At 48.0% G+C, this 25,831-nt stretch overlaps 1 protein-coding gene across 1 annotated transcript in view; it reads left to right on the top strand.

The window, feature by feature from the left end:
• The window catches only part of btbd9 (BTB (POZ) domain containing 9), a 260,082-nt gene that overhangs the window by 87,016 nt on the left and 147,235 nt on the right, over positions 1 to 25,831 (top strand). Inside the window, exon 3 of the mRNA XM_078212112.1 lies at positions 21,833 to 21,942. Coding sequence (XP_078068238.1) covers positions 21,833 to 21,942 — 110 coding nt within the window. The remainder of the gene's footprint in view (positions 1 to 21,832; positions 21,943 to 25,831) is intronic.

The raw sequence follows: 25,831 nt of genomic DNA, 5'->3' as shown, positions 1-25,831 counted from the left end.
CCCAAAGGTAGGGGAGTCTAAAACTAGAGGGCATAGGTTTAAGGTGAGAGGGGAGAGATACAAAAGTGTCCAGAGGGGCAATTTTTTCACACACAGGGTGGTGAGTGTATGGAACAAGCTGCCAGAGGTAGGGGTAGAGGTGGTTACAATTTTGTCTTTTAAAAAGCATTTAGATAGTTACATGGGTATAGAGGGATATGGGCCAAATGCGGGCAATTGGGACTAGCTTAGGGGTTTTTAAAAAAATGGTGGCATGGACAAGTTGGGCCGAAGGGCCTGTTTCCATGCTGTAAACCTCTATGACAGTCTCTCTCTCTCTATCTCTCTGTCTCTCTATCTCTCTCTATTTCTCTGTCTATATATCTCTCTCTCGCTGTCTCACTCTCTCTATCTATCTCTCTGTCTCTCTCTCCCTCTCTCTGTCTCTCCCTCTCTCTGTCTCTCCCTCTCTCTCTCTCTCTCTTTGTCTCTCACTCTCTGTCTCTGTCTCTCTCTCTCTGTCTCTCTCTCTCTGTCTCTCTCTCTCTGTCTCTGTCTCTTTCTCTCTGTCTCTCTCTAGCTCTCTCTCTGTTTCTCTCTAGCTCTCTGTCTCTCTCTCTCCCTCTGTCTCTCTCTTTCTCTCTCTCTGTCTCTCTGTCTCTCTCTCTGTTGCTCTCTCTGTCTCTCTCTCTGTTGCTCTCTCTGTCTCTCTCTGTCTTTCTGCCTCTCTGTCTTTTTGCCTCTCTGTCTCGCTCTCTCCCTCTGTCTCTCTCTCTCTGTCTCGCTCTCTCCCTCTGTCTCTCTCTCTCTGTCTCACACTTTCTCTCTGTCACTCACTCTGACTTTGTCTCTCTGTCTCTCTCTCTCTCTCTGGGTAAACTGGGGTTGTTCTCCCTGGATGAGGGGCGACCGAATAGAGGTGTATAAAATTATGAAGGGCATAGATAGAGTGAACAGTAGGAAGCTTTTTCCCAGGTTGGAGATGATGAACACAAGGGGTCACGGGTTCAAGGTGAGGGGGGCAAGGTTCAACACAGATGTCAGGGGGACGTATTTTACACAGAGGGTGGTGGGGGCCTGGAATGCACTGCCAAGCAAGGTGGTTGAGGCGGACACGCTAGGATCGTTTAAGACTTATCTAGATAGCCACATGAACAGACTGGGAATAGAGGGATATAAAAGAATGGCCTAGTTGGGCACATGAGCGGCGCAGGCTTGGAGGGCCAAAGGGCCTGTTCCTGTGCTGTATTGTTCTTTGTTCTTTTGTTCTCTCTCTGTCTCTTCTCTCACTCTGTCTCTCTGTCTCTTCTCTCACTCTGTCTCTCTGTCTCTCAATCTGTCTCTCACTCAATCTGTCTCTCCCTCTCTCTATCTGTGTGTCCCTCTCCCTCTCTGTCTCTCTCTATCTCTGTCTCTCTCTATCTCTCTGTCTCTCTCTTTCTCTCTCTCTGTCTCTTTCTCTCTATCTCTCTGTCTCTCTCTCTATCTCTCTCTGTCTCTCTGTCTCTATCTCTTCGTCTCTCTCTCTCTTTGTCTCTCTCTCTTTGCCTCTCTCTCTCTGTCTTTGTCTCTCTCTGTCTTTCTGCCTCTCTGTCTTTCTCTTTCTCTGTCTCTCTCTCTCTGTCTTTCTCTCTCTGTCTTTGTCTCTCTCTCTCTGTTTCTGCCTCTCTGTCTTTCTCTCTCTCTTGTTCTCAGACAGGGCTGAGCTTTATACCACGATTGACACCTGTTTTATTTGTTTTTCCTGTCATTACCACCCCCGTTGTCTTCTGTCCATCAAATCTTTGTCATTTTATCTCTCCTGATCTCCAACCTATCCCTGACATTTTATTTTACTCCAACTTTTCAGCAGCATAACATCCATCATATTTCTACCTGTGTTCAGCTCTGAAAAAGAGTTATACAACTTAAAAATTAACGCACTTTCCCTCTCCACAAATGTCACCCGACCTGCTGAGTTTTTCTTGCATTTTCTGATTTTATTTTCTCTGTTGAATTCAGGAGAATTTAGCAATCATTGGGCGTGTGTTTAGTTAGATATTGCTTGTTGCATAAGATTTTCATTACTCTATAAGGTCCAGTTCACTCACGATTATGACTGGATGTGATATGGTCTTTTTTTGAAGGTATAATCTCTGTTTTAGTGTCTGTTCTGTAGGTTATTTTGGACGGTGTATTCCCATTGCAGAGTGAGCAAATGATTTAATCCATGTAATTGTTGGGCTATTGATCCCCAGAGCCTCTATTTTTTTGCTGTGTTAAAGTCTGAGCGAGAGGAGATGGATGGTTTATGCTGATGGAGAGCTGCTTGACAATTGCTAGTTAATAAGAGAGAATGTCAGTCTACGGGTGATCCGGGCGGCACTGTGTAGTTCCCTGCCTCATTTTCTCTTTAACGAAGGAATATATAGGTTTGGGGCGATCGATGTGAAGCTATTAGATCGCACAAGCTGCCCTGTGCTGCTGCAATCAAAGGCAGCCAAGTGTATAAAACAAATTCTCTTCCTTCACTTCTTGGAGGAATTAGAACTGGTCTCACGTTGACATTATACGTTATGTTGATGAAAGATGGAAAATGAATTGATTACAGGACCACAACAATCCCAGAACAGTTACATTGAGCAATGATACTGACCTCCATCCATGTTGTCTGCACTCGGACTAGGGTTTTAAATTACAGTGCAGCAGAAATTTCAGCACTTCGATCCTGCACTGTTTACTGCCAGAGTGCCCATTACAAAACAACAGGGCAGAAATGGACACAGTTCATTGAAGTCTGTCTGCCAATTCTCCAAAATGTACCCACAATTCAACCAATCCCTCACTCCCCAACCTCCTCATTGAAGACAATTGCTGGCGACATAATGGCATTTGGGTGGCATAGTGGTTATCACTGCTGGGGCCTGGATTCAATTCCGGCCTTGGGTGACTGTGTGGAATTTGCATGTTCTCCCCGTGTCTGCGTGGGTTTCCTCCGGGTGCTCCAGTTTCCTCCCACAGCCCAAACATAGAAACATGGAAACATAGAAAACTACAGCACAAAACAGGCCCTTCGGCCCCACAAGTTGTGCCGAACATATCCCTACCTTCTAGGCCTACCTATAACCCTCCATCCTATTAAGTCCCATGTACTCATCCAGGAGTCTCTTAAAAGACTCTATTGAGTTTGCCTCCACCACCACTGACGGCAGCCAATTCCACTCGCCCACCACCCTCTGTGTGAAAAACTTTTCACACATTTCCCCTGTACCTACCCCCCAGCACCTTAAACCTCGTAGCAGCCATTTCCACCCTGGGAAAAAGCCTCTGAGAGTCCACCCGATCTATGCCTCCCAACATCTTATATACCTCTATTAGGTCTCCTCTCATCCTACGTCTCTCCAAGAAGAAAAGACCGAGCTCCCTCAGCCTATCCTCATAAGGCATGCCACTCAATCCAGGCAACATCCTTGTAAATCTCCTCTGCACCCTTTCAATCTTTTCCACATCCTTCCTGCAATGAGGCGACCAGAACTGAGCACAGTACTCCGAGTGGGGTCTGACGAGGGTCTTATATAGCTGCATCATTATCCTCAGACTCCTAAACTCAATCCCTCGATTGATAAAGGCCAGCATACCATACGCCTTCTTAACCACCTCCTCCACCTGCGGGGCCGATTTTAGAGTCCTATGGACCCGGACCCCAAGGTCCTTCTGATCCTCTACAGTACTAAGAGTCTTTCCCTTTATATTGTACTCCTTCATCCCATTTGACCTGCCAAAATGGACCACTACGCATTTATCTGGGTTGAAGTCCATCTGCCACTTCTCCGCCCAGTCTTGCATCTTATCTATGTCCTTCTGTAACTTCTGACATCCCTCCAGACTATCCACAACCCCACCAATCTTCGTGTCGTCGGCAAATTTACCAACCCATCCCTCCAGTTCCTCATTCAGGTCATTTATGAAAATGACAAACAGCAAGGGTCCCAGAACAGATCCCTGGGGCACACCACTGGTGACCGACCTCCATTTAGAAAAAGACTCATCTATACCCACTCTCTGCCTCTTTGGACAAGCCAGTTCTGGATCCACAAAGCAATGTCCCCTTGGATCCCATGCCCCCTCACTTTCTCAATAAGCCTTATCAATTGGTCAAACCAGGTCGGTCAAGGCAGACTTGAGGAGGAGTTCATAGCATTTATCCACGACAGCTTCCTTGAACAGTATGTAATGGAACCTACAAGGGAGCAAGTTATCCTAGATCTGGTCCTGTGTAATGAGACAGGAATAATTAATGATCTTGCAGTTAAGGATCCTCTCAGAAGAAGCGATCACAGTATGGTTGAATTTAAAATACAGATGGAGTGTGAGAAGGTAAAATCCAATACCAGTGTCTTGTGCTTAAACAAAGGAGACTACAATGGGATGAGGGAGGAGTTGGCTAAGGTAGACTGGGAGCAAAATCTTTATGGTGGGACAATTGAGGAACAGTAGAGGACTTTCAAAGCGATTTTTCACAGTGCTCAGTAGAAGTGTATACCAGTGATGAGGAAGGTAAATACTCATAGCAGACTGGTACAGAAGGTGAAGTCGCATGGCATCAGAGATGAGCTGGCAAGGTGGATACAAAACTGGCTCGGTCAAGGAAGACAGAGGGTAGCAGTGGAAGGGTGTATTTCTGAATGGAGGGCTGTGACAAGCTGCGTTCCTCAGGGATCAGTGCTGGGACCTTTGCTGTTTGTAATCTATATAAATGATTTGGAGAAAAATGTAACTGGATTGATTAGTAAGTTTGCGGACGACACAAAGGTTGGTGGATTTGTGGATAGCGATGAGGACCATCAGTGGATACAGCAGTATATAGATCGGTTGGAGACTTGGGCAGAGAGATGGCAGATGGAGTTTAATCCGGACAAATGTGAGGTAATGCATTTTGGAAGGTCTAATACAGATAGGAACTATACAAAGAACAATACAGCACAGGAACAGGCCCTTCGGCCCTCCAAGCCCGCGCCGCTCATGTGCCCAACTAGATCATTCGTTTGTAACCCTCTATTCCCAGTCTGTTCATGTGGTTATAGAAACATAGAAAACTACAGCACAAAACAGGCCCTTCGGCCCCACAAGTTGTGCCGAACTTATCCCTACCTTTTAGGCCTACCTATAACCCTCCATCCTGTTAAGTCACATATACTCATCCAGGAGTCTCTTAAAAGACCCTATTGAGTTTGCCTCCACCACCACTGACGGCAGCCGATTCCACTCGCCACCACCCTCTGTGTGAAAAACTTCCCCCTAACATTTCCCCTGTACCTACCCCCCAGCACCTTAAACCTGTGTCCTCTCGTAGCAGCCAGTTCCACCGTGGGAAAAAGCCTCTGAGAGTCCACCCGATCTATGCCTCTCAACATCTTATATACCTCTATTAGGTCTCCTCTCATCCTACGTCTCTCCAAGGAGAAAAGACCGAGCTCCCTCAGCCTATCCTCATAAGGCATGCCACTCAATCCAAGCAACATCCTTGTAAATCGCCTCTGCACCCTTTCAATCTTTTCCACATCCTTCCTGTAATGAGGCGACCAGAACTGAGCACAGTACTCCAAGTGGGGTCTGACGAGGGTCTTATATAGCTGCATCATTATCCCCGGACTCCTAAACCCAATCCCTCGATTGATAAAGGCCAGCACACCATACGCCTTCTTAACCACCTCCTCCACCTGCTGGGCCGATTTTAGAGTCCTATGGAATCGGCTGACGTCGGTGGTGGTGGAGGCAAACTCGTTGGGGTCTTTTAAGAGACTTCTGGATGAGTACATGGGATTTAATGGGATTGAGGGCTATAGATAGGCCTAGAGGTGGGGATGTGATCGGCGCAACTTGTGGGCCGAAGGGCCTGTTTGTGCTGTGGCTTTCTATGTTCTATGTTCTATGGACCCGGACCCCAAGGTCCTTCTGATCCTCCACAGGACTAAGAGTCTTTCCCTTTATATTGTACTCCTTCATCCCATTTGACCTGGCAAAATGGACCACTACGCATTTATCTGGGTTGAAGTCCATCTGCCACTTCTCCTCCCAGTCTTGCATCCTATCTATGTCCCTCTGTAACTTCTGACATCCCTCCAGACTATCCACAACCCCACCAACCTTCGTGCCATCAGCAAACTTACCAACCCATCCCTCCACTTCCTCATCCAGGTCATTTATGAAAATGACAAACAGCAAGGGTCCCAGAACAGATCCCTGGGGCACACCACTGGTGACCGACCTCCAATTAGAAAAAGACCTATCTATACACACTCTCTGCCTCCTTTGGGCAAGCCAGTTCTGGATCCACCGGGCAGCAGCCCCTTGGATCCCATGCCCTCTCACTTTTTGTAGAAGCCTTGCATGAGGGACCTTATCGAACGCCTTGCTAAAATCCGTATAAACCACATCTACCACTTTCCCTTCGTCAATGTGTTTAGTCACATTTTCGAAGAACTCCACCAGGCTCGTAAGGCACGACCTGCCCTTGACAAAGCCATGCTGAGTATTCTTGAGCATAACATTCGAACTCTTATACTCAATACTTCGATTTATAAAGGCCAATGTACAAAAAGCACTCTTTATGACCCTATCTGTGACGCCACTTTTAGGGAATTATGTATCTGTATTCCCAGATCCCTCTATTCTACTGCACTCTTCAGTGTCCTACCATTTACCTTGTATGTTCTACCTTGGTTTGTCCTTCCAAAGTGCAATACCTCACAAAGTGCCATATCCACAGATCTCTAAAGGTTGCCAGTCAAGTGGATAGAGCTGTGAAGAAGGCCTATAGTGTGTTAGCTTTTATTCACAGGGGGTTGGAGTTTAAGAGCCGTGGGGTTATGCTGCAACTGTACAGGACCTTGGTGAGACCACATTTGGAATATTGTGTGCAGTTCTGGTCACCTCACTATAAGAAGGATGTGGAAGCGCTGGAAAGAGTGCAGAGGAGATTTACCAGGATGCTGCCTGGTTTGGAGGGTAGGTCATATGAGGAAAGGTTGAGGGAGCTCGGGCTGTTCTCTCTGGAGCGGAGGAGGCTGAGGGGAGACTTAATAGAGGTGTATAAAATGATGAAGGGGATAGATAGAGTGAACGTTCAAAGACTATTTCCTCGGGTGGATGGAGCTATTACAAGGGGGCATAACTATAGGGTTCGTGGTGGGAGATACAGGACGGATATCAGAGGTAGGTTCTTTACGCAGAGAGTGGTTGGGGTGTGGAATGGACTGCCTGCAGTGATAGTGGAGTCAGACACTTTAGAAACATTTAAGCGGTTATTGGATAGGCACATGGAGCACACCAGGATGATAGGGAGTGGGATAGCTTGATCTTGGTTTCAGATAAAGCTCGGCACAACATCGTGGGCCGAAGGGCCTGTTCTGTGCTATACTGTTCTATGTTCTATGTTCTATGTACTTGTCTGCATTAAACTCCATCTGCCATTTTTCAGCCCATTTTTCTAGCTGGTCCAAATCCTCTCCAATAATTTCCCTACCACTGATGTAAGGCTCACCAGCCTGTAATTACCTGGATTATTTTTGCTACCCTTCTTAAACAAAGGAACAACATTAAGTTTGAGATAGACAAATTTGATTTCGCAGGGGTATCAAGGGATATGGACCTAGGGCAGAGCATGAAGTTAGGCCACAGATCAGCCATGGTTAGCACTGCTGCTTCCCAGCGCCAGGGACCTGAGTTCGATTCCCGGCTTGGGTCACTGTCTCTGTGGAGTCTGCACGTTCTCCCCGTGTCTGCGTGGGTTTCCTCCGGGTGCTCCGGTTTCCTCCCAGAGTTCGAAAGATAGAACATAGAACAGTACAGCACAGAACAGGCCCTTCGGCCCACGATGTTGTGCCGAGCTTTATCTGAAACCAAGATCAAGCTATCCCACTCCCTATCATCCTGGTGTGCTCCATGTGCCTATCCAATAACCGCTTAAATGTTTCTAAAGTGTCTGACTCCACTATCACTGCAGGCAGTCCATTCCACACCCCAACCACTCTCTGCGTAAAGAACCTACCTCTGATATCCGTCCTGTATCTCCCACCACGAACCCTATAGTTATGCCCCCTTGTAATAGCTCCATCCACCCGAGGAAATAGTCTTTGAACGTTCACTCTATCTATCCCCTTCATCATTTTATACACCTCTATTAAGTCTCCCCTCAGCCTCCTCCGCTCCAGAGAGAACAGCCCTAGCTCCCTCAACCTTTCCTCATATGACCTACCCTCCAAACCAGGCAGCATCCTGGTAAATCTCCTCTGCACTCTTTCCAGCGCTTCCACATCCTTCTTATAGTGAGGTGACCAGAACTGCACACAATATTCCAAATGTGGTCTCACCAAGGTCCTGTACAGTTGCAGCATAACCCCACGGCTCTTAAACTCCAACCCCCTGTGAATAAAAGCTAACACACTATAGGCCTTCTTCACAGCTCTATCCACTTGAGTGGCAACCTTTAGAGATCTGTGGATATGGACCCCAAGATCTCTCTGTTCCTCCACAGTCTTCAGAACCCTACCTTTGACCCTGTAATCCACATTTAAATTTGTCCTACCAAAATGAATCACCTCACATTTATCAGGGTTAAACTCCATTTGCCATTTTTCAGCCCAGCTTTGCATCCTATCTATGTCTCTTTGCAGCCTACAACAGCCCTCCACCTCATCCACTACTCCACCAATCTTGGTGTCATCAGCAAATTTACTGATCCACCCTTCAGCCCCCTCCTCTAAGTCATTAATAAAAATCACAAAGAGCAGAGGACCAAGCACTGATCCCTGCGGCACACCGCTAGCAACCTGCCTCCAATCCGAAAATTTTCCATCGACCACCACCCTCTGTCTTCGGTCAGACAGCCAGTTACCTATCCAATCGGCCAACTTTCCCTCTATCCCACACCTCCTCACTTTCATCATAAGCCGACCATGGGGGACCTTATCAAACGCCTTACTAAAATCCATGTATATGACATCAACTGCCCTACCTTCATCAACACACTTAGTTACCTCCTCAAAAAATTCTATCAAATTTGTGAGGCACGACTTGCCCTTCACGAATCCGTGCTGACTATCTCGGATTAATCCGCATCTTTCTAAATGGTCGTAAATCCCATCCCTAAGGACCCTTTCCATCAATTTACCAACCACCGAAGTAAGACTAACCGGTCTATAATTACCAGGGTCATTTCTATTCCCTTTCTTAAACAGAGGAACAACATTCGCCATTCTCCAGTCCTCTGGCACCATCCCCGTGGACAGCGAGGACCCAAAGATCAACGCCAAAGGCTCTGCAATCTCATCCCTTGCCTCCCACAGAATCCTAGGATACATTTCATCAGGCCCAGGGGACTTATCGACCTTCAGTTTATTCAAAACTGCCAAGACATCCTCCCTCCGAACATCTATTTCCTCCAGCCTATTAGCCTGTAACACCTTCTCTTCCTCAAAAACATGGCCCCTCTCCTTGGTGAACACTGAAGAAAAGTATTCATTCATCACCTCGCCTATCTCTACTGACTCCATACACAAGTTCCCACTACTGTCCTTGACCGGCCCTAACCTCACCCTGGTCATTCTTTTATTCCTCACATAAGAGTAAGAAGCCTTGGGGTTTTCCTTGATCCGACCCGCCAAGGACTTCTCATGTCCCCTCCTAGCTCTCCTAAGCCCCTTTTTCAGCTCATTCCTTGCTAACTTGTAACCCTCAATCGAGCCATCTGAACCTTGTTTCCTCATCCCTACATAAGCTTCCCTCTTCCTTTTCACAAGACATTCCACCTCTTTTGTGAACCATGGTTCCCTCACTCGGCCATGTGCTGGTTAGGTTCATTGGCCAAGCTAAATTACCCCTCAGTGTACGCCAGTGGTTCCCAAACCTTTTTCACTGGGCCGCACCTTCGGAATAAAAATTTGCTCACACCACACCAAATGTTTTAGTGATAAGAAATACATTCAAACACAAAAAAAACCAACTCCTAGCAGTGCTTGATTCATAACATAGAACACAACTACTTTATAATATGATCATGGGACATCCAGAAAGTATAAAACAATGCTTGTTTAAACCATGTTTAAATTTTTCTTTGATTGTCCTTGAATCTTCCCGCCACACTTGCCGTCCTCTCTCGCCGCACCAGTGTGGCGCGCCGCACCCTTTGGGAACCACTGGTGTACGCAAACAAGCGCCAGAGGAGCGGGCTTGAGGGGCTGAATGGCCTACTCCTGTTCCTATGTTGCTCTACCTGGGAACATCACCACCTGGAGGATCCTGCGACGCTGCAACCTGCGACGCTGCAACCTGCGACGCTGCAACCTGCGACGCTGCACCCTGCGACGCTGCAACCTGCGACGCTGCAACCTGCGACGCTACAACCTGCGACGCTGCAACCTACGGCGCTGTAATCCATGACGCTGTAACCTGCGATGCTGTAACCTGCGGTGCTGCAACCTGCGACGCTGCAATCTGTGACGCTGCAATGCTGCAACCTGCGACGCTGCAACATGCGATGCTGCAACCTGTGACGCTGCAAGCTGCGATGCTGCAAGCTGCGCGCTGCAACCTGCGACGCTACAAACTGCGATGCTGCAACTTGTGACGCTGTAACCTGCGACGCTGCAACCTGGAAATATATCGCCATTCCTTCACAGTCGCTGTGTTGAAATCCTGGGATTCCCTCCCCAACAGCGCTATGGGTGTACCTCCACCACAGGGACTGCAGAGGTACCTCCACCACAGGGACTGCAGAGGTTCAAGAAGTCAGCTCATCAACAGCTTCCTGAAGGCAATAAATGCTGGCCTAGCCTGCGATTCCCACATCCCATAAATGAATGAAAAAAACACCGCACCATCGCAGGTTGCAGCATCGCAGGTTACAGCGTCACAAGTTGCAGCGTCGCAGGTTGCAGCGTCACAAGTTCCAGCATCGCAGTTTGTAGCGTCGCAGGTTGCAGCGCGCAGCTTGCAGCATCGCAGCTTGCAGCGTCACAGGTTGCAGCATCGCAGCGTCGCAGGTTGCAGCATTGCAGGTTGCAGCATTGCAGGTTGCAGCGTCACAGATTGCAGCGTCGCAGGTTGCAGCATCGCAGGTTACAGCATCGCAGGTTACCGCATCGCAGGTTACAGCATGGCAGGTTGCAGCATCGCAGATTGCAGCATCGCAGGTTACAGCGTCACAGGTTACAGCGTCATGGATTACAGCGCCGTAGGTTGCAGCGTCACAGGTTGTAGCGTCGCCGGTTGCAGCGTCGCAGGTTGCAGCGTCGCAGGTTGCAGCGACACAGGTTGCAGTGTCGCAAGTTGCAGCATTGCATGTTGCAGAGACACGGGTTATATCGCCGCAGGTTGCAGCATCACAGGTTGCGGCGTTGCAGCGTCGCAGCTTGCAGCATTGCAGCGCGCAGCTTGCAGCGTTGCAGCGCGCAGCTTGCAGCGTCACAGGTTGCAGCATCGCAGGTTGCAGCGTCGCAGGTTGCAGCGACACAGGTTGCAGTGTCGCAAGTTGCAGCGTTGCATGTTGCAGAGACACGGGTTATATCGTTGCAGCGTCGCAGGTTGCAGCATCACAGGTTGCGGCGTCGCAGCTTGCAGCGTCACAGGTTGCAGCATCGCAGGTTGCAGCGTCGCAGGTTGCAGCATCGCAGGTTGCAGTGTTGCAGCGTCACAGCCTGCACCATCGAAGACCACAGCACTCACCATTCTAATTTCACAGTGAGTCTGGACCAGGTTGGTAAATTAAATGGTTCTGATAATTGGAAATGAATACGGAGGATCTTGTTCCTCACCTATTTGGAGCAGCTGAAACTAGAACAAAGAACAAAGAAAATTACAGCACATGAACAGGCCTTTCGGCCCTCCAAGCCTGCACCGACCATGCTGCCCGACTTAACTTAAACCCCCTACGCATCCGGGGACCATATCCCTCTATTCCCATCTCATGTACTTACCAAGACGCCCCTTAAAAGTCACTACCGTATCCGCTTCCACTACCTCCCCCGGCAACGAATTCCTGGCACCCACCACTCTCTGTGTAAAAAATCTGCCTCGTACATCTCTTTTAAAACTTGCCCCACGCACCTTAAACCGATGCCCCCTAGTAATTGACTCCTCTACCCTGGGAAAAAGCTTCTGACTATCCACTCTGTCCATGCCTCTCATAATCTTGTAGACTTCTATCAGGTCGCCCCTCAACCTTCATCACTCCAGTGAGAACAAACCAAGTTTCTCCAACCTCTCCTCATAGCTAATGCCCTCCATACCAGGCAACATCCTGGTAAATCGTTTCGGTACGCTCTCCAAAGCCTCCACATCCTTCTGGTAGTGTGGTGACCAGAATTGAACACTATATTCCAAGTACGGCCTAACTAAGGTTCTATAAAGCTGCAATATGACTTGCCAATTTTTAAACTCGATACCCCGGCCAATGAAGGCAAGCATAAGAACATAAGAAATAGGAGCAGGAGTAGGCCATCTAGCCCCTCGAGCCTGCCCCGCCATTCAATAAGATCATGGCTGATCTGAAGTGGATCAGTTCCACTGACCCGCCTGATCCCTATAACCCCTAATTCCCTTACCGATCAGGAATCGATCTATCCATGATTTAAACATGTTCAACGAGGTAGCCTCCACCACTTCAGTGGGCAGAGAATTCCAGAGATTCACCACCCTCTGAGAGGAGAAGTTCCTCCTCAACTCTGTCCTAAACTGACCCCCCTTTATTTTGAGGCTGTGCCCTCTAGTTCTAGTTTCCTTTCTAAGTGGAAAGAATCTCTCCATCTCTACCCTATCCAGCCCCTTCATTATCTTATAGGTCTCTATAAGATCCCCCCTCAGCCTTCTAAATTCTAACGAAAACAAACCCAATCTGCTCAGTCTCTCCTCATAATCAACACCCCTCATCTCTGGTATCAACCTGGTGAACCTTCTCTGCACTCCCTCCAAGGCCAATATATCCTTCCGCAAATAAGGGGACCAATACTGCACACAGTATTCCAGTAGCGGCCTCACCAATGCCTTGTACAGATGCAGCAAGACATCTCTGCTTTTATATTCTATCCCCCTTGCGATATAGGCCAACATCCCATTTGCCTTCTTGATCACCTGTTGCACCTGCAGACTGGGTTTTTGCGTCTCATGCACAAGGACCCCCAGGTCCCTTTGCACAGCAGCATGTTGTAATTTCTTTCCATTTAGATAATAATCCAATTTGCTATTATTTCTTCCAAAGTGAATAACCTCGCATTTGTTAACGTTATACTCCATCTGCCAGATCCTCGACCACTCACTCAGCCTGTCCAAATGTCTCTGCAGACCTAGGGTAACTTTGTTACCCTACACTCAGTCCCCTCCTCCAGATCGTCTACATAAATGGTAAATAGTTGAGGCCCCAATACCGATCCCTGCGGCACGCCACTAGTTACCATCCGCCAACCAGAAAAGCACTCATTTATTCCGACTCTCTGCTTCCTGTCAGATAGCCAATCCCCAATCCATGCTAACACCCTACCCCCAACTCCGTGTGACCCAATCTTCTTCAGCAACCTTTTGTGAGGCACCTTGTCAAACGCCTTTTGGAAATCCAAAAACACCGCATCCACCGGTTCCCCTCCGTCAACCGCACTAGTCACATAGAAACATAGAAAAACTACAGCACAAACAGGCCCTTTGGTCCACAAGTTGTGCCGAACACATCCCTACCTTCCAGACCTACCTATAACCCTCCATCCTATTAAGCTCCACGTACTCATCCAGGAGTCTCTTAAAAGACCCTATTGAGTTCGCCTCCACCACCACTGACGGCAGCCGATTCCACTCGCCCACCACCCTCTGTGTGAATACCTTACCCCTAACATCTCCCCTGTACCTACACCCCAGCACGGAGTGGGAATGGAGGGATACAAAAGAATGGTCTAGTTTGGACCAGGGAGCGGCACGGGCTTGGAGGGCCAAAGGGCCTGTTCCTGTGCTGTATTGTTCTTTGTTCTTTGTTCTTAAACCTGTGTCCTCTCGTAGCAGACATTTCCACCCTGGGAAAAAGCCTCTGAGAGTCCACCCGATCTATGCCTCTCAACATCTTATACACCTCTATTAGGTCTCCTCTCATCCTTCGTCTCTCCAAGGAGAAAAGACCGAGCTCCCTCAGCCTATCCTCATAAGGCATGCCACTCAATCCAGGCAACATCCTTGTAAATCTCCTCTGCACCCTTTCAATCTTTTCCACATCCTTCCTGTAATGAGGCGACCAGAACTGAGCACAGTACTCCAAGTGGGGTCTGACGAGGGTCTTATATAGCTGCATCATTATCCCCGGACTCCTAAACTCAATCCCTCGATTGATAAAGGCCAGCACACCATACGCCTTCTTAACCACCTCCTCCACCTGCGGGGCCGATTTTAGAGTCCTATGGAACCGGACCCCAAGGTCCTTCTGATCCTCTACAGTACGAAGAGTCTTTCCCTTTACATTGTTCTCCTTCATCCCATTTGTCCTACCAAAATGGACCACGACGCATTTATATAGAAATGGCCTAAACGCTTCTGGCTTGAGCACAGGACATAGGTCAGAAGGTCAGTAATGATTGTTTTTCCTAAACATTATCTCATGGTCCTTGCTGCAAAATGTGTATGTAGAAGTTGAAGTCCATCTGCCACTTCTCCGCCCAGTCTTGCATCCTATCTATGTCCCTCTGTAACTTCTGACATCCCTCCAGACTACCCACAACCCCACCAACCTTCGTGTCGTCGGCAAACTTACCAACCCATCCCTCCGCTTCCTCATCCAGGACATTTATGAAAATGACAAACAGCAAGGGTCCCAGAACAGATCCCTGGGGCACACCACTGGTGACCAACCTCCATTTAGAAAAAGACCCATCTGTACCCACTCTCTGCCTCCTTTGGGCAAACCAGTTCTGGATCCACAGGGCAGGAGCCCGTTGGATCCCATGCCCTCTCACTTTTTCGAGAAGCCTTGCATGGGGCTCCTTATCGAACACCTTGCTAAAATCCATATAAACCACATCTACTGCTTTCCCTTCGTCAATGTGTAAAGGAGATGGAGGGGGAGTTAGAGGAACTCCGCATAATTCGGGAGGCGGAGGTGGAAGTTGATAGGAGTTATAGAGAAATAGTAACTCCTAGAAATGAGGCTTGGGTCAATGCCAGGAGGAGGGGTAAGAAGCAATCGGGAAGACAATCCCCTGGGGCGGTTCCCCTCCATAATAGGTTTTCGGTGCTGGAGGCTACAGTTGAGGAGGAATCAACTGAGCATAGAGAGCAGATCTCTGGGGGTGAGCCGAGTGAGAAAGCTCAGGTGGTTAGGGGCTGTAAAAGACTGGGCCTTGTGATTGGGGACTCCACAATTAAGGGGACAGATAGGAGGGTCGGAACTAAAGGTAGGGACTCAGGGTTGGTGTGTTGCCTACCAGGGGCTGGGGTCCGGGATGTGTCTGACAGGGTATTCAGGACTCTTAGGGGGGAGGGAGATAAACCACAAGTTATTGTACATGTGGGGACACACGACATAGGGAGGATAGGGGAAGGGGATATTAGGCAGGGATTTATGGAGTTGGGGTGGAAACTAAAGGCCAAGACTGACAGAGTGGTTATCTCTGGACTCTTGCCTGTACCACGGGATAGTTTAGAGAGGAATAGGGAGAGGGAAGGTTTGAATTCATGGCTGAGGGGATGGTGCAGGAGGGAGGGGTTCAGGTACTTAAGCAATTGGGGCTCGTACTGGGGAAGGTGTGACCTCTATGAGAAGGATGGTCTACACCTTAATCAGAAGGGGACCAATATCCTGGGGGGTAAATTTGCTAAGGCCATGCAGGGAGGTTTAAACTGATTCGGGGGGGGGGAGGGATCCTGAGTAGTGGGGCTGAAAGTGAGGGATGCATGGATGGGGACTGCAATGCACGGCATTGCAGAGGTGGGGTGGAGCAGGGTTTGAAATGTGTATACTTCAATGCCAGGAGTATTCGCAATAAAGTGGGTGAACTTGCAGCGTGGATCAGTACCTGGGACTTCGATGTTGTGGCTATTTCAGAGACATGGATAGAGCAGGGGCAGGAATGGATGCTGCAGGTCCCGGGGTTCAAATGTTTTAGTCGAAGTAGGGAAGGAGGTAGAAGAGGGGGAGGGGTAGCATTATTGGTCAGAGATTGTATCACAGTGTCAGAGAGGAGGTTTGATGAGGACTTATCTGTTGAGGTAGTATGGGCGGAGATTAGAAATAGGAGAGGAGAGGTCACCCTGTTGGGAGTCTTTTATAGACCTCCTAAAAGTTCTAGAGAGGTTGAGGAAAGGATTGCGGAGTCAATCCTGCTTAGGAGTGAAAGTAATAGGGCAATTGTTATGGGGGATTTTAACTTGACTAATATTGACTGGAATTGTTATAGCTCTAGCTCGTTAGAGGGGTCAGTTTTTGTTCAAAGCGTGCAGGAAGGTTTTTTGACTCAGTATGTAGACAGGCCAACTAGAGGTGAGGCTATATTGGATCTGATGCTGGGAAATGAGCCAGACCAGGTGCTAGACTTGGAAGTTGGTGTGCATTTTGGTGATAGTGACCACAATTCGGTTACGTTCACCTTAGTGATGGAAAGGGATAGGCATGAACCTCGGGCCAGTGGTTTTAGCTGGGGGAAGGGTAATTATGAGGCTATTAGGAGAGAATTAGGAAACATAGGTTGGACTAGGAGATTACAGGGACTGGGAACGTCCGACATGTGGAGTTTTTTCAAGGAGCAGCTACTGCGAGTCTGTGATAGGTATGTCCCTGTCAGGCAAGGAGGAATTGGTAGGGCTAGGGAACCGTGGTGCACCAAAAAAGTTTCTTTGTTGGTTAAAAAGAAAAAGGAGGCTTATGTTCGGATGAGACGTGAGCACTCGGGTAGTGCACTAGAAAGCTTTAGATTGGCTAAGAGGGAGTTGAAGAGCGAGCTTAGAAGGGCTAAAAGGGGACATGAGAAGACTTTGGCGGATAGGGTTAAAGAGAATCCTAAGGCGTTCTATAGGTATGTCAAGAACAGAAGGTTGGTTGGGGCAAGTTTAGGGCCAGTTATAGATGGCAGAGGGAAGTTATGTGTGGAACCGGAGGAGATTGGTGAAGCATTGAACCAATATTTCTCTTCGGTGTTCACGCAAGGGGACATGAATATAGCTGAGGAGGACACTGGGTTGCAAGGGAGTAGAATAGACAGTATTACAGTTGATAAGGAGGATGTGCAGGATATTCTGGAGGGTCTGAAAATAGATAAATCCCCTGGTCCGGATGGGATTTATCCAAGGATTCTCTGGGAGGCAAGAGAAGTGATTGCAGAGCCTCTGGCTCTGATCTTCAGGTCGTCGTTGGCCTCTGGTATAGTACCAGAAGATTGGAGGTTAGCGAATGTTGTCCCATTGTTTAAGAAGGGGAACAGAGACTTCCCCGGGAATTATAGACCGGTGAGTCTCACTTCTGTTGTCGGCAAGATGTTGGAAAAAATTATAAGGGATAGGATTTATAGTTATTTGGAGAGTAATGAATTGATAGGTGATAGTCAGCATGGTTTTGTGGCAGGTAGGTCGTGCCTTACTAACCTTATTGAGTTTTTTGAGAAAGTGACCAAGGAGGTGGATGGGGGCAAGGCAGTGGACGTGGTATATATGGATTTTAGTAAGGCGTTTGATAAGGTTCACCATGGTAGGCTTCCGCAGAAAATGCAGATGTATGGGATTGGGGGTGATCTAGGAAATTGGATCAGGAATTGGCTAGCGGATAGGAAACAGAGGGTGGTGGTTGATAGTAAATATTCATCATGGAGTGCGGTTACAAGTGGTGTACCTCAGGGATCTGTTTTGGGGCCACTGCTGTTTGTAATATTTATTAATGATCTGGATGAGGGTATAGTTGGGTGGATTAGCAAATTTGCTGATGACACCAAAGTCGGTGGTGTGGTAGACAGTGAGGAAGGGTGTCGTAGTTTGCAGGAAGACTTAGACAGGTTGCAAAGTTGGGCCGAGAGGTGGCGGATGGAGTTTAATGCGGAGAAGTGTGAGGTAATTCACTTTGGTAGGAATAACAGATGTGTTGAGTATAGGGCTAACGGGAGGACTTTGAATAGTGTGGAGGAGCAGAGGGATCTAGGTGTATGTGTGCATAGATCCCTGAAAGTTGGGAATCAAGTAGATAAGGTTGTTAAGAAGGCATATGGTGTCTTGGCGTTTATTGGTAGGGGGATTGAATTTAGGAGTCGTAGCGTTATGTTGCAACTGTACACAACTCTGGTGCGGCCGCACTTGGAGTACTGTGTGCAGTTCTGGTCCCCACATTACAGGAAGGATGTGGAGGCTTTGGAGAGGGTGCAGAGGAGGTTTACCAGGATGTTGCCTGGTATGGAGGGGAGATCCTATGAGGAGAGGCTGAGGGATTTGGGATTGTTTTCGCTGGAAAGGCGGCGGCTAAGAGGGGATCTTATTGAAACATATAAGATGATTAGAGGTTTAGATAGGGTGGATAGTGATAGCCTTTTTCCTCTGATGGAGAAATCCAGCACGAGGGGGCATGGCTTTAAATTGAGGGGGGGTAGTTATAGAACCGATGTCAGGGGTAGGTTCTTTACCCAGAGGGTGGTGAGGGATTGGAATGCCCTGCCAGCATCAGTTGTAAATGCGCCTAGTTTGGGGGCGTTTAAGAGATCCGTAGATAGGTTCATGGACGAAAAGAAATTGGTTTAGGTTGGAGGGTCACAGTTTTTTTTTAACTGGTCGGTGCAACATCGTGGGCCGAAGGGCCTGTTCTGCGCTGTAATGTTCTATGTTCTATGTTCTATGTTCTTAATGTGTTTGGTCACATTTTCGAAGAACTCCACCAGGCTCGTAAGGCACGATCTGCCTTTGACAAAGCCATGCTGAGCATTCTTGAGCAGACTAAACCTCTAAATGCTCATAAATCCTGTCCCTCAGGATCTTCTCCATCAGCTTACCAACCACTGAGGTTAGACTCACCGGTCGGTAATTTCCTGGGCTATCCCTATTCCCCTTCTTGAAAATAGGAACCACATCCGCAATCCTCCGGCACCTCCCCCCTCTCCATCGCTGATGCAAAGATCATCGCCAGAGGCTCTGCAATCTCTTCCCTCGCCTCCCACAGTAACCTGGGGTACATCCCATCCGGACCCAGCGACTTATCTATCTTGATGCCATTCAAAGATTCCAGCACAACCTCTTTCTTCAAGTCCACATACTCAGTCCTTTCGGTCCACCGCACACCCGCAGTACATCCACCCAGGTCTTTCTCCTCTGTGAAAACCGAGGCAAAATACTCATTGAGCACCTCTGCTATTTCTACTGGTTCCGTACAGACTTTCCCGCCTTCACCTTTTATAGGCCCTATTCCGTCACGTCTCATCCTTTTACTCTTCACATATTTATAGAACACCTTAGGGTTCTCCTTAATCCTACCTGCCAGGGCCTTCTCGTGACCCCTTCTGGCTCTCCTAATTTCCTTCTTTCCCAGGTCGCTGGTGACGTTCACGAGGGGTCATAGGTTCAAGGTGAGGGGGGGGAGGTTTAACACAGATATCAGAAGGACGTATTTTACGCAGAGGGTGGTGGGGGCCTGGAATGCGCTGCCGGGCAAGGTGGTGGAGGCGGACACACTGGGAACGTTTAAGACTTATCTAGATAGCCACATGAACAGAGTTGGAATGGAGGGATACAAAAGAATGGTCTAGTTTGGGCCAGGGAGCGGAACGGGCTTGGAGGGCTGAAGGGCCTGTTCCTGTGCTGTATTATTCTTTGTTCTTTATTTGTCCAGATTAAACTCCATCTGCCATCTCTCCGCCCAAGCCTCCAACCGATCTATATCCTGCTGTATCCTCTGATCCTCATCGCTATCCGCAAATCCCCCAACCTTTGTGTCGTCCGCAAACTTTCTAATCAATCCAGTTACATTTTCCTCTAAATCATTTATATATTTTACAAACAGCAAAGGTCCCAGCACTGATCCCTGAGGAACACACTTGTCACAGCCCTCCATTCAGAAACGCACCCTTCCGCTGCCACCCTCTGTCTTCTTTGACTGAGTAAGAAGTCTAACAACACCAGATTAAAGTCCAACAGGTTTATTTGGTAGCAAAAGCCACTAGCTTTCGGAACAGGCTGTTCCTTCGTCAGGTGGGTGGGAGTTCTGATCACAAACAGGGCACAAAGACACAAACTCAATTTACATGAATAAACTTTGGGAGTTTGTGTCTCTGTATGCCCTGTTTGTGAGCACATCTCTCACTCCACCTGACGAAGGGGCAGCGCTCCGAAAGCGAGTGGCATTTGCTACCAAATAAACCAGTCGGACTTTAACCTGGTGTTGTTAGACTTCTTACTGTGTTTACCCCAGTCCAACGCTGGCATCTCCACATCATGACCTCCCCTGTAGCCAGTGAGGATACAAAGATTTATCTCAAGGCCCCTCAATTTCCTCTCTTGCCTCTCTCAGTATTCTGGGGAATATCCCATCAGGCTCTGGAGACTTGTCTACCTTAATGTTTCTCAAGAACCCCAATACCATCTCCTTTTTGACCTCAACATGAATCAAACTATCTACACATCATCCACCAAGTCCTTCTCTTTGGTGAATACTGACGCAAAGTACTCATTTAATACCTCATCCATTTCCTCTGGCTCCACACATAGATTCCCTCCCTTGTCCTTGAGTGGGCCAACCCTCTCCCTGGCTACCCTCTTGCTCTTTATATATGTGTAAAAAGCTTCGGTATTTTTCTTAATCCTGCTGGCCAATGCTTTTTCATGACCCCTTTTAGCCCTCCTTACTCCTTGCTTAAGTTTCTTTCTACTTTCCTTGTATTCCACACTTGCTTCGTGTGTTCCCAGCCTCCTAGCTTTGACAAATGCTTCCTTTTTCTCTTTGACTAGCCTCACAATATCTCTCGTTATCCAAGGTTCCCAAAACTTGCCATACATATCCTTCATCCTTACAGGAATCCCTATCAACTTACACTTGAAAGCCTCCCACATGCCAGATGTTGATTTGCCCTCAAACATCTGCCCCCAATCTACTTTCTTCAGTTCCTGCCTAATATTGTTGTAATTAGCCTTCCCCCAATTTAGCACCTTCACTTGAGGACTGCACTTATCTTTATCCATCTTAAAGCTTACTGAATTGTGGTCACTGTTCCCGAACTGCTCCCCGACTGAAACATCGACCGTCTGACTGGGCTCATTCCCCAATACCAGGTCCAGTATGTTTGAAGATGGAGAAAAGAAAGTTGTAACGTAACCATCTCAATGTTTTCCGGATTCTGAAAGATGCAAATAAACTGAAGTTGAATAATCTGCATTAAATAATCGAGGGGACTGAATTAAAGAGGAAGCCCAGGGTTAAGCAGAGTGAATTGATCTACTTACTTCACACTGCTTGTGTTGTCTGTGAAGCAGACTGCAAGGGGACCACTAGTGTAGCAGGAGATCATTTAAAATGTAAAATATCGTTTGCAAGTTTTCTGACCAAGGTTTTGAGATTTGGGATCTGTGAAGTGTGATTCTTGTGCTAACTGCGAAATTTCTCTCAATTCCATTTCTTCAGCTCGAGTTAATGTTAGATTTATTGTCAACATCGGTTTTGCAAAATAACGTGTATTTACCATGATCGTTCAGTATTATGCTGTTCTGAATTCTCTCTCAGATCCTATTATTAACCCTATTATCCGCTGCAACCTGCGACGCTGCAACCTGCGACGCTGCAACCTGCAATGCTGCAACTTGTCAGCAGATTTATCCTGTAGGAGTCAGAGAGTATGGACATGTGATGGAATTATGAACTTTTCCTGACACTGACTCTAATTCTTTGCAGATATATCCGCATTGTTGGAACTCACAACACAGTAAACAAGGTTTTTCACTTAGTCTCATTTGAGTGTATGTTTACCAACAAGCCCTTCTCATTGGATTCTGGCTTACTGGGTAAGATATCATTTTCTCCGTTTCTCATGCACTATCTGTGTTTTGTCTGTTTCCACTCTGAGGCTGGGCCATGACCTTTACAACCTATTTTTTATCCATTTATGGGACATGGATGTTGCTGGCTGGCCAGCATTTATTGCCCATCCCTAGTTGCTCTTGAGAAAGTGGTGGTGAGCTGCCTTCTTGAATCGCTGCAATCCATGTACTATGGGTTGACCCACAATGCCATTAGGGAGGGAATTCCAGAGTTTTGTCACAGCGACTGCGAAGGAATGGTGATATATTTCCAAATCAGGACGGTGAATGACTTGGAGGGGAACTTGCAAGTGGTGGTGTTCCCATTTATCTGCTGCCCTTGTCCTTCTAGAGAGAAGTGGTCGTGGATTTGAAAGGTGCATCTTGTAGATAGTACATACTGCTGCTACTGAGCATCGGTGGTGGAGGGAGTGGATGTTTGCAGATGTGGTGCCAATCAAGCGGGGCTGCTTTGTCCTGGATGGTGTCAAGCTCCTCGAGTGTTGTTGGAGCTGCACCCATCCAGGCAAGTGGGGAGTATTCCATCACACTCTTGGCTTGTCCCTTGTAGATGGTGGAGAGGCTTTGGGGAGTCAGGAGGTGACTTACTCGCCGCAGTTTCCCAGCCTCTGACCTGTTCTTGTAGCCACTGCATTTATGTGGTGAGCTGCCTTCTTCAATCGCTGCAGTCCCTGTGTGTAAGTACATCCACAGTGCTGTTGGGGAGGGAATTCCAGGATTTTGACCCAGTGACAGTGAAGGAACAAAAGAACAAAGAACAGCACAGCACAGGAAACAGGCCCTTCGGCCCTCCAAGCCTGTGCCGCTCCTTGGTCCAACAAGACCAATCGTTTGTATCCCTCCATTCCCAGGCTGCTCATGTGACTATCCAGGTAAGTCTTAAACGATGTCAGCGTGCCTGCCTCCACCACCCTACTTGGCAGCGCATTCCAGGCCCCCACCACCCTCTATGTAAAAAACGTCCCTCTGATGTCTGAGTTATACTTCGCCCCTCTCAGCTTGAGCCCGTGACCCCTCGTGATCGTCACCTCCGACCTGGGAAAAAGCTTCCCACTGTTCACCCTATCTATACCCTTCATAATCTTGTATACCTCTATTAGATCTCCCCTCATTCTCCGTCTTTCCAAGGAGAACAACCCCAGTCTACCCAATCTCTCCTCATAGCTAAGACCCTCCATACCAGGCAACATCCTGGTAAACCTTCTCTGCACTCTCTCCAACGCCTCCACGTCCTTCTGGTAGTGCGGCGACCAGAACTGGACGCAGTACTCCAAATGTGGCCTAACCAGCGTTCTATACAGCTGCATCATCAGACTCCAGCTTTTATACTCTATATCCCGTCCTATAAAGGCAAGCATACCATATGCCTTCTTCACCACCTTCTCCACCTGTGTTGCCACCTTCAAGGATTTGTGGACTTGCACACCTAGGTCCCTCTGTGTTTCTATACTCCTGATGACTCTGCCATTTATTGTATAACTCCTCCCGACATTATTTCTTCCAAAATGCATCACTTCGCATTTATCCGGATTAAACTCCATCTGCCACCTCTCCGCCCAATTTTCCAGCCTATCTATATCCTGCTGTATTGCCCGACAATGCTCTTCGCTATCCGCAATTCCAGCCATCTTCGTGTCATCCGCAAACTTGCTGATTACACCAGTTACACCTTCTTCCAAATCATTTATATATATCACAAATAGCAGAGGTCCCAGTACAGAGCCCTGCGGAACACCACTGGTCACAGACCTCCAGCCGGAAAAAGACCCTTCGACCACTACCCTCTGTCTCCTATGGCCAAGCCAGTTCTCCACCCATCTAGCCACTTCTCCTTGTATCCCATGAGCCTTAACCTTCTTAACCAACCTGCCATGTGGGACTTTGTCAAATGCCTTACTGAAATCCATATAGACGACATCCACGGCCCTTCCTTCATCAACCGTTTTTGTCACTTCCTCAAAAAACTCCACCAAATTTGTAAGGCACGACCTCCCTCTTACAAAACCATGCTGTCTGTCACTAATGAGATTGTTTCGTTCTAAATGGAATTCATTGCCACAGAGGGCTGTGGAGGCCGAGACGTTGAGCGTCTTCAAGACAGAAATTGATAAATTCTTGATTTCTCGAGGAATTAAGGGCTATGGGGAGAGAGCGGGTAAATGGAGTTGAAATCAACCATGATTGAATGGTGGAGTGGACTCGATGGGCCGAATGGCCTTACTTCCGCTCCTATGTCTTATGGTCTTATGGTCTTATGGACATACATCCTGTCTCTAAGAATCCTCTCCAACAACTTCCCGACCACGGAAGTCAAGCTCACCGGCCTATAATTTCCTGGGTTATCCCTGCTACCCTTCTTAAACAACGGAACCACATTCGCTATCCTCCAATCCTCAGGGACCTCACCCGTGTCCAAAGAAGCGACAAAGATTTCCGTCAGAGGCCCAGCAATTTCATCTCTCGTCTCCCTGAGCAGTCGAGGATAGATGCCATCAGGCCCTGGGGCTTTGTCAGTTTTAATGTTCCCTAAAAAACCTAACACTTAGAAAACATAGAAACCCTACAGTGAAGAAGGAGGCCATTCGGCCCATCGAGTCTGCACCGACCACAATCCCACCCAGCCCTACCCCCACATATTTACCCGCTAATCCCTCTAACCTACGCATTTTAGGATTCTAAGGGGCAATTTTTAACCTGGCCAATCAACCTAACCCGCACATCTTTGGACTTCCTCTCTTGTAATGGAGATTTTCTCTAACGGGTCAACACCTCCCTCCGAGACACTCCCGGTTAACACGCCCCTCTCCTTCGTGAATACCGATGCAAAGTATTCATTTAGGATCTCCCCTATTCCCTTGGGTTCTAAGCATAATTCCCCTCCTTTGTCCCTGAGAGGTCCGATTTTCTCCCTGACAACTCTTTTAGAACATAGAACATAGAAAGTCACAGCACAAACAGGCCCTTCGGCCCACAAGTTGCGCCGATCACATCCCCACCTCTAGGCCTATCTATAGCCCTCAATCCCATTAAATCCCATGTACTCATCCAGAAGTCTCTTAAAAGACCCCAACGAGTTTGCCTCCACCACCACCGACGTCAGCCGATTCCACTCACCCACCACCCTCTGAGTGAAAAACTTACCCCTGACATCCCCCCTGTACCTACCCCCCAGCACCTTAAACCTGTGTCCTCTCGTAGCAACCATTTCAGCCCTTGGAAATAGCCTCTGAGAGTCCACCCTATCCAGACCCCTCAACATCTTGTAAACCTCTATCAGGTCACCTCTCATCCTTCGTCTCTCCAGGGAGAAGAGACCAAGCTCCCTCAACCTATCCTCATAAGGCATGCCCCCCAATCCAGGCAACATCCTTGTAAATCTCCTCTGCACCCTTTCAATGGCTTCAACATCTTTCCTGTAATGAGGTGACCAGAACTGCGCGCAGTACTCCAAGTGGGGTCTAACCAGGGTCCTATAAAGCTGCAGCATTATCTCCCGACTCCTAAACTCAATCCCTCGATTAATGAAGGCTAGTACGCCATACGCCTTCTTGACCGCATCCTCCACCTGCGAGGCCGATTTAAGAGTCCTATGGACCCGGACCCCAAGGTCCTTCTGATCCTCTACACTGCTAAGAATGGTACCCTTCATTTTATACTGCTGCTCCATCCCATTGGATCTGCCAAAATGTTTTTTTTTTTTTATCGCACGACGACGCTGCCGCCGCCTCTAAGTCCCGCCCTACAACCGCCCAATACCCCACCAATCACCAACGCGCTCTTTTGTTCCTAACGTATGAATAGAATCCCTTAGGATTCTCCTTAATCCTGCCTGCCAAGAACATCTCGTGACCTC

Source organism: Mustelus asterias, chromosome 5 (assembly GCF_964213995.1).
Source record: "Mustelus asterias chromosome 5, sMusAst1.hap1.1, whole genome shotgun sequence".
Classification (NCBI taxonomy): Eukaryota; Metazoa; Chordata; class Chondrichthyes; order Carcharhiniformes; family Triakidae; genus Mustelus; species Mustelus asterias.
This window is presented reverse-complemented; position numbering and strand designations above follow the sequence as displayed.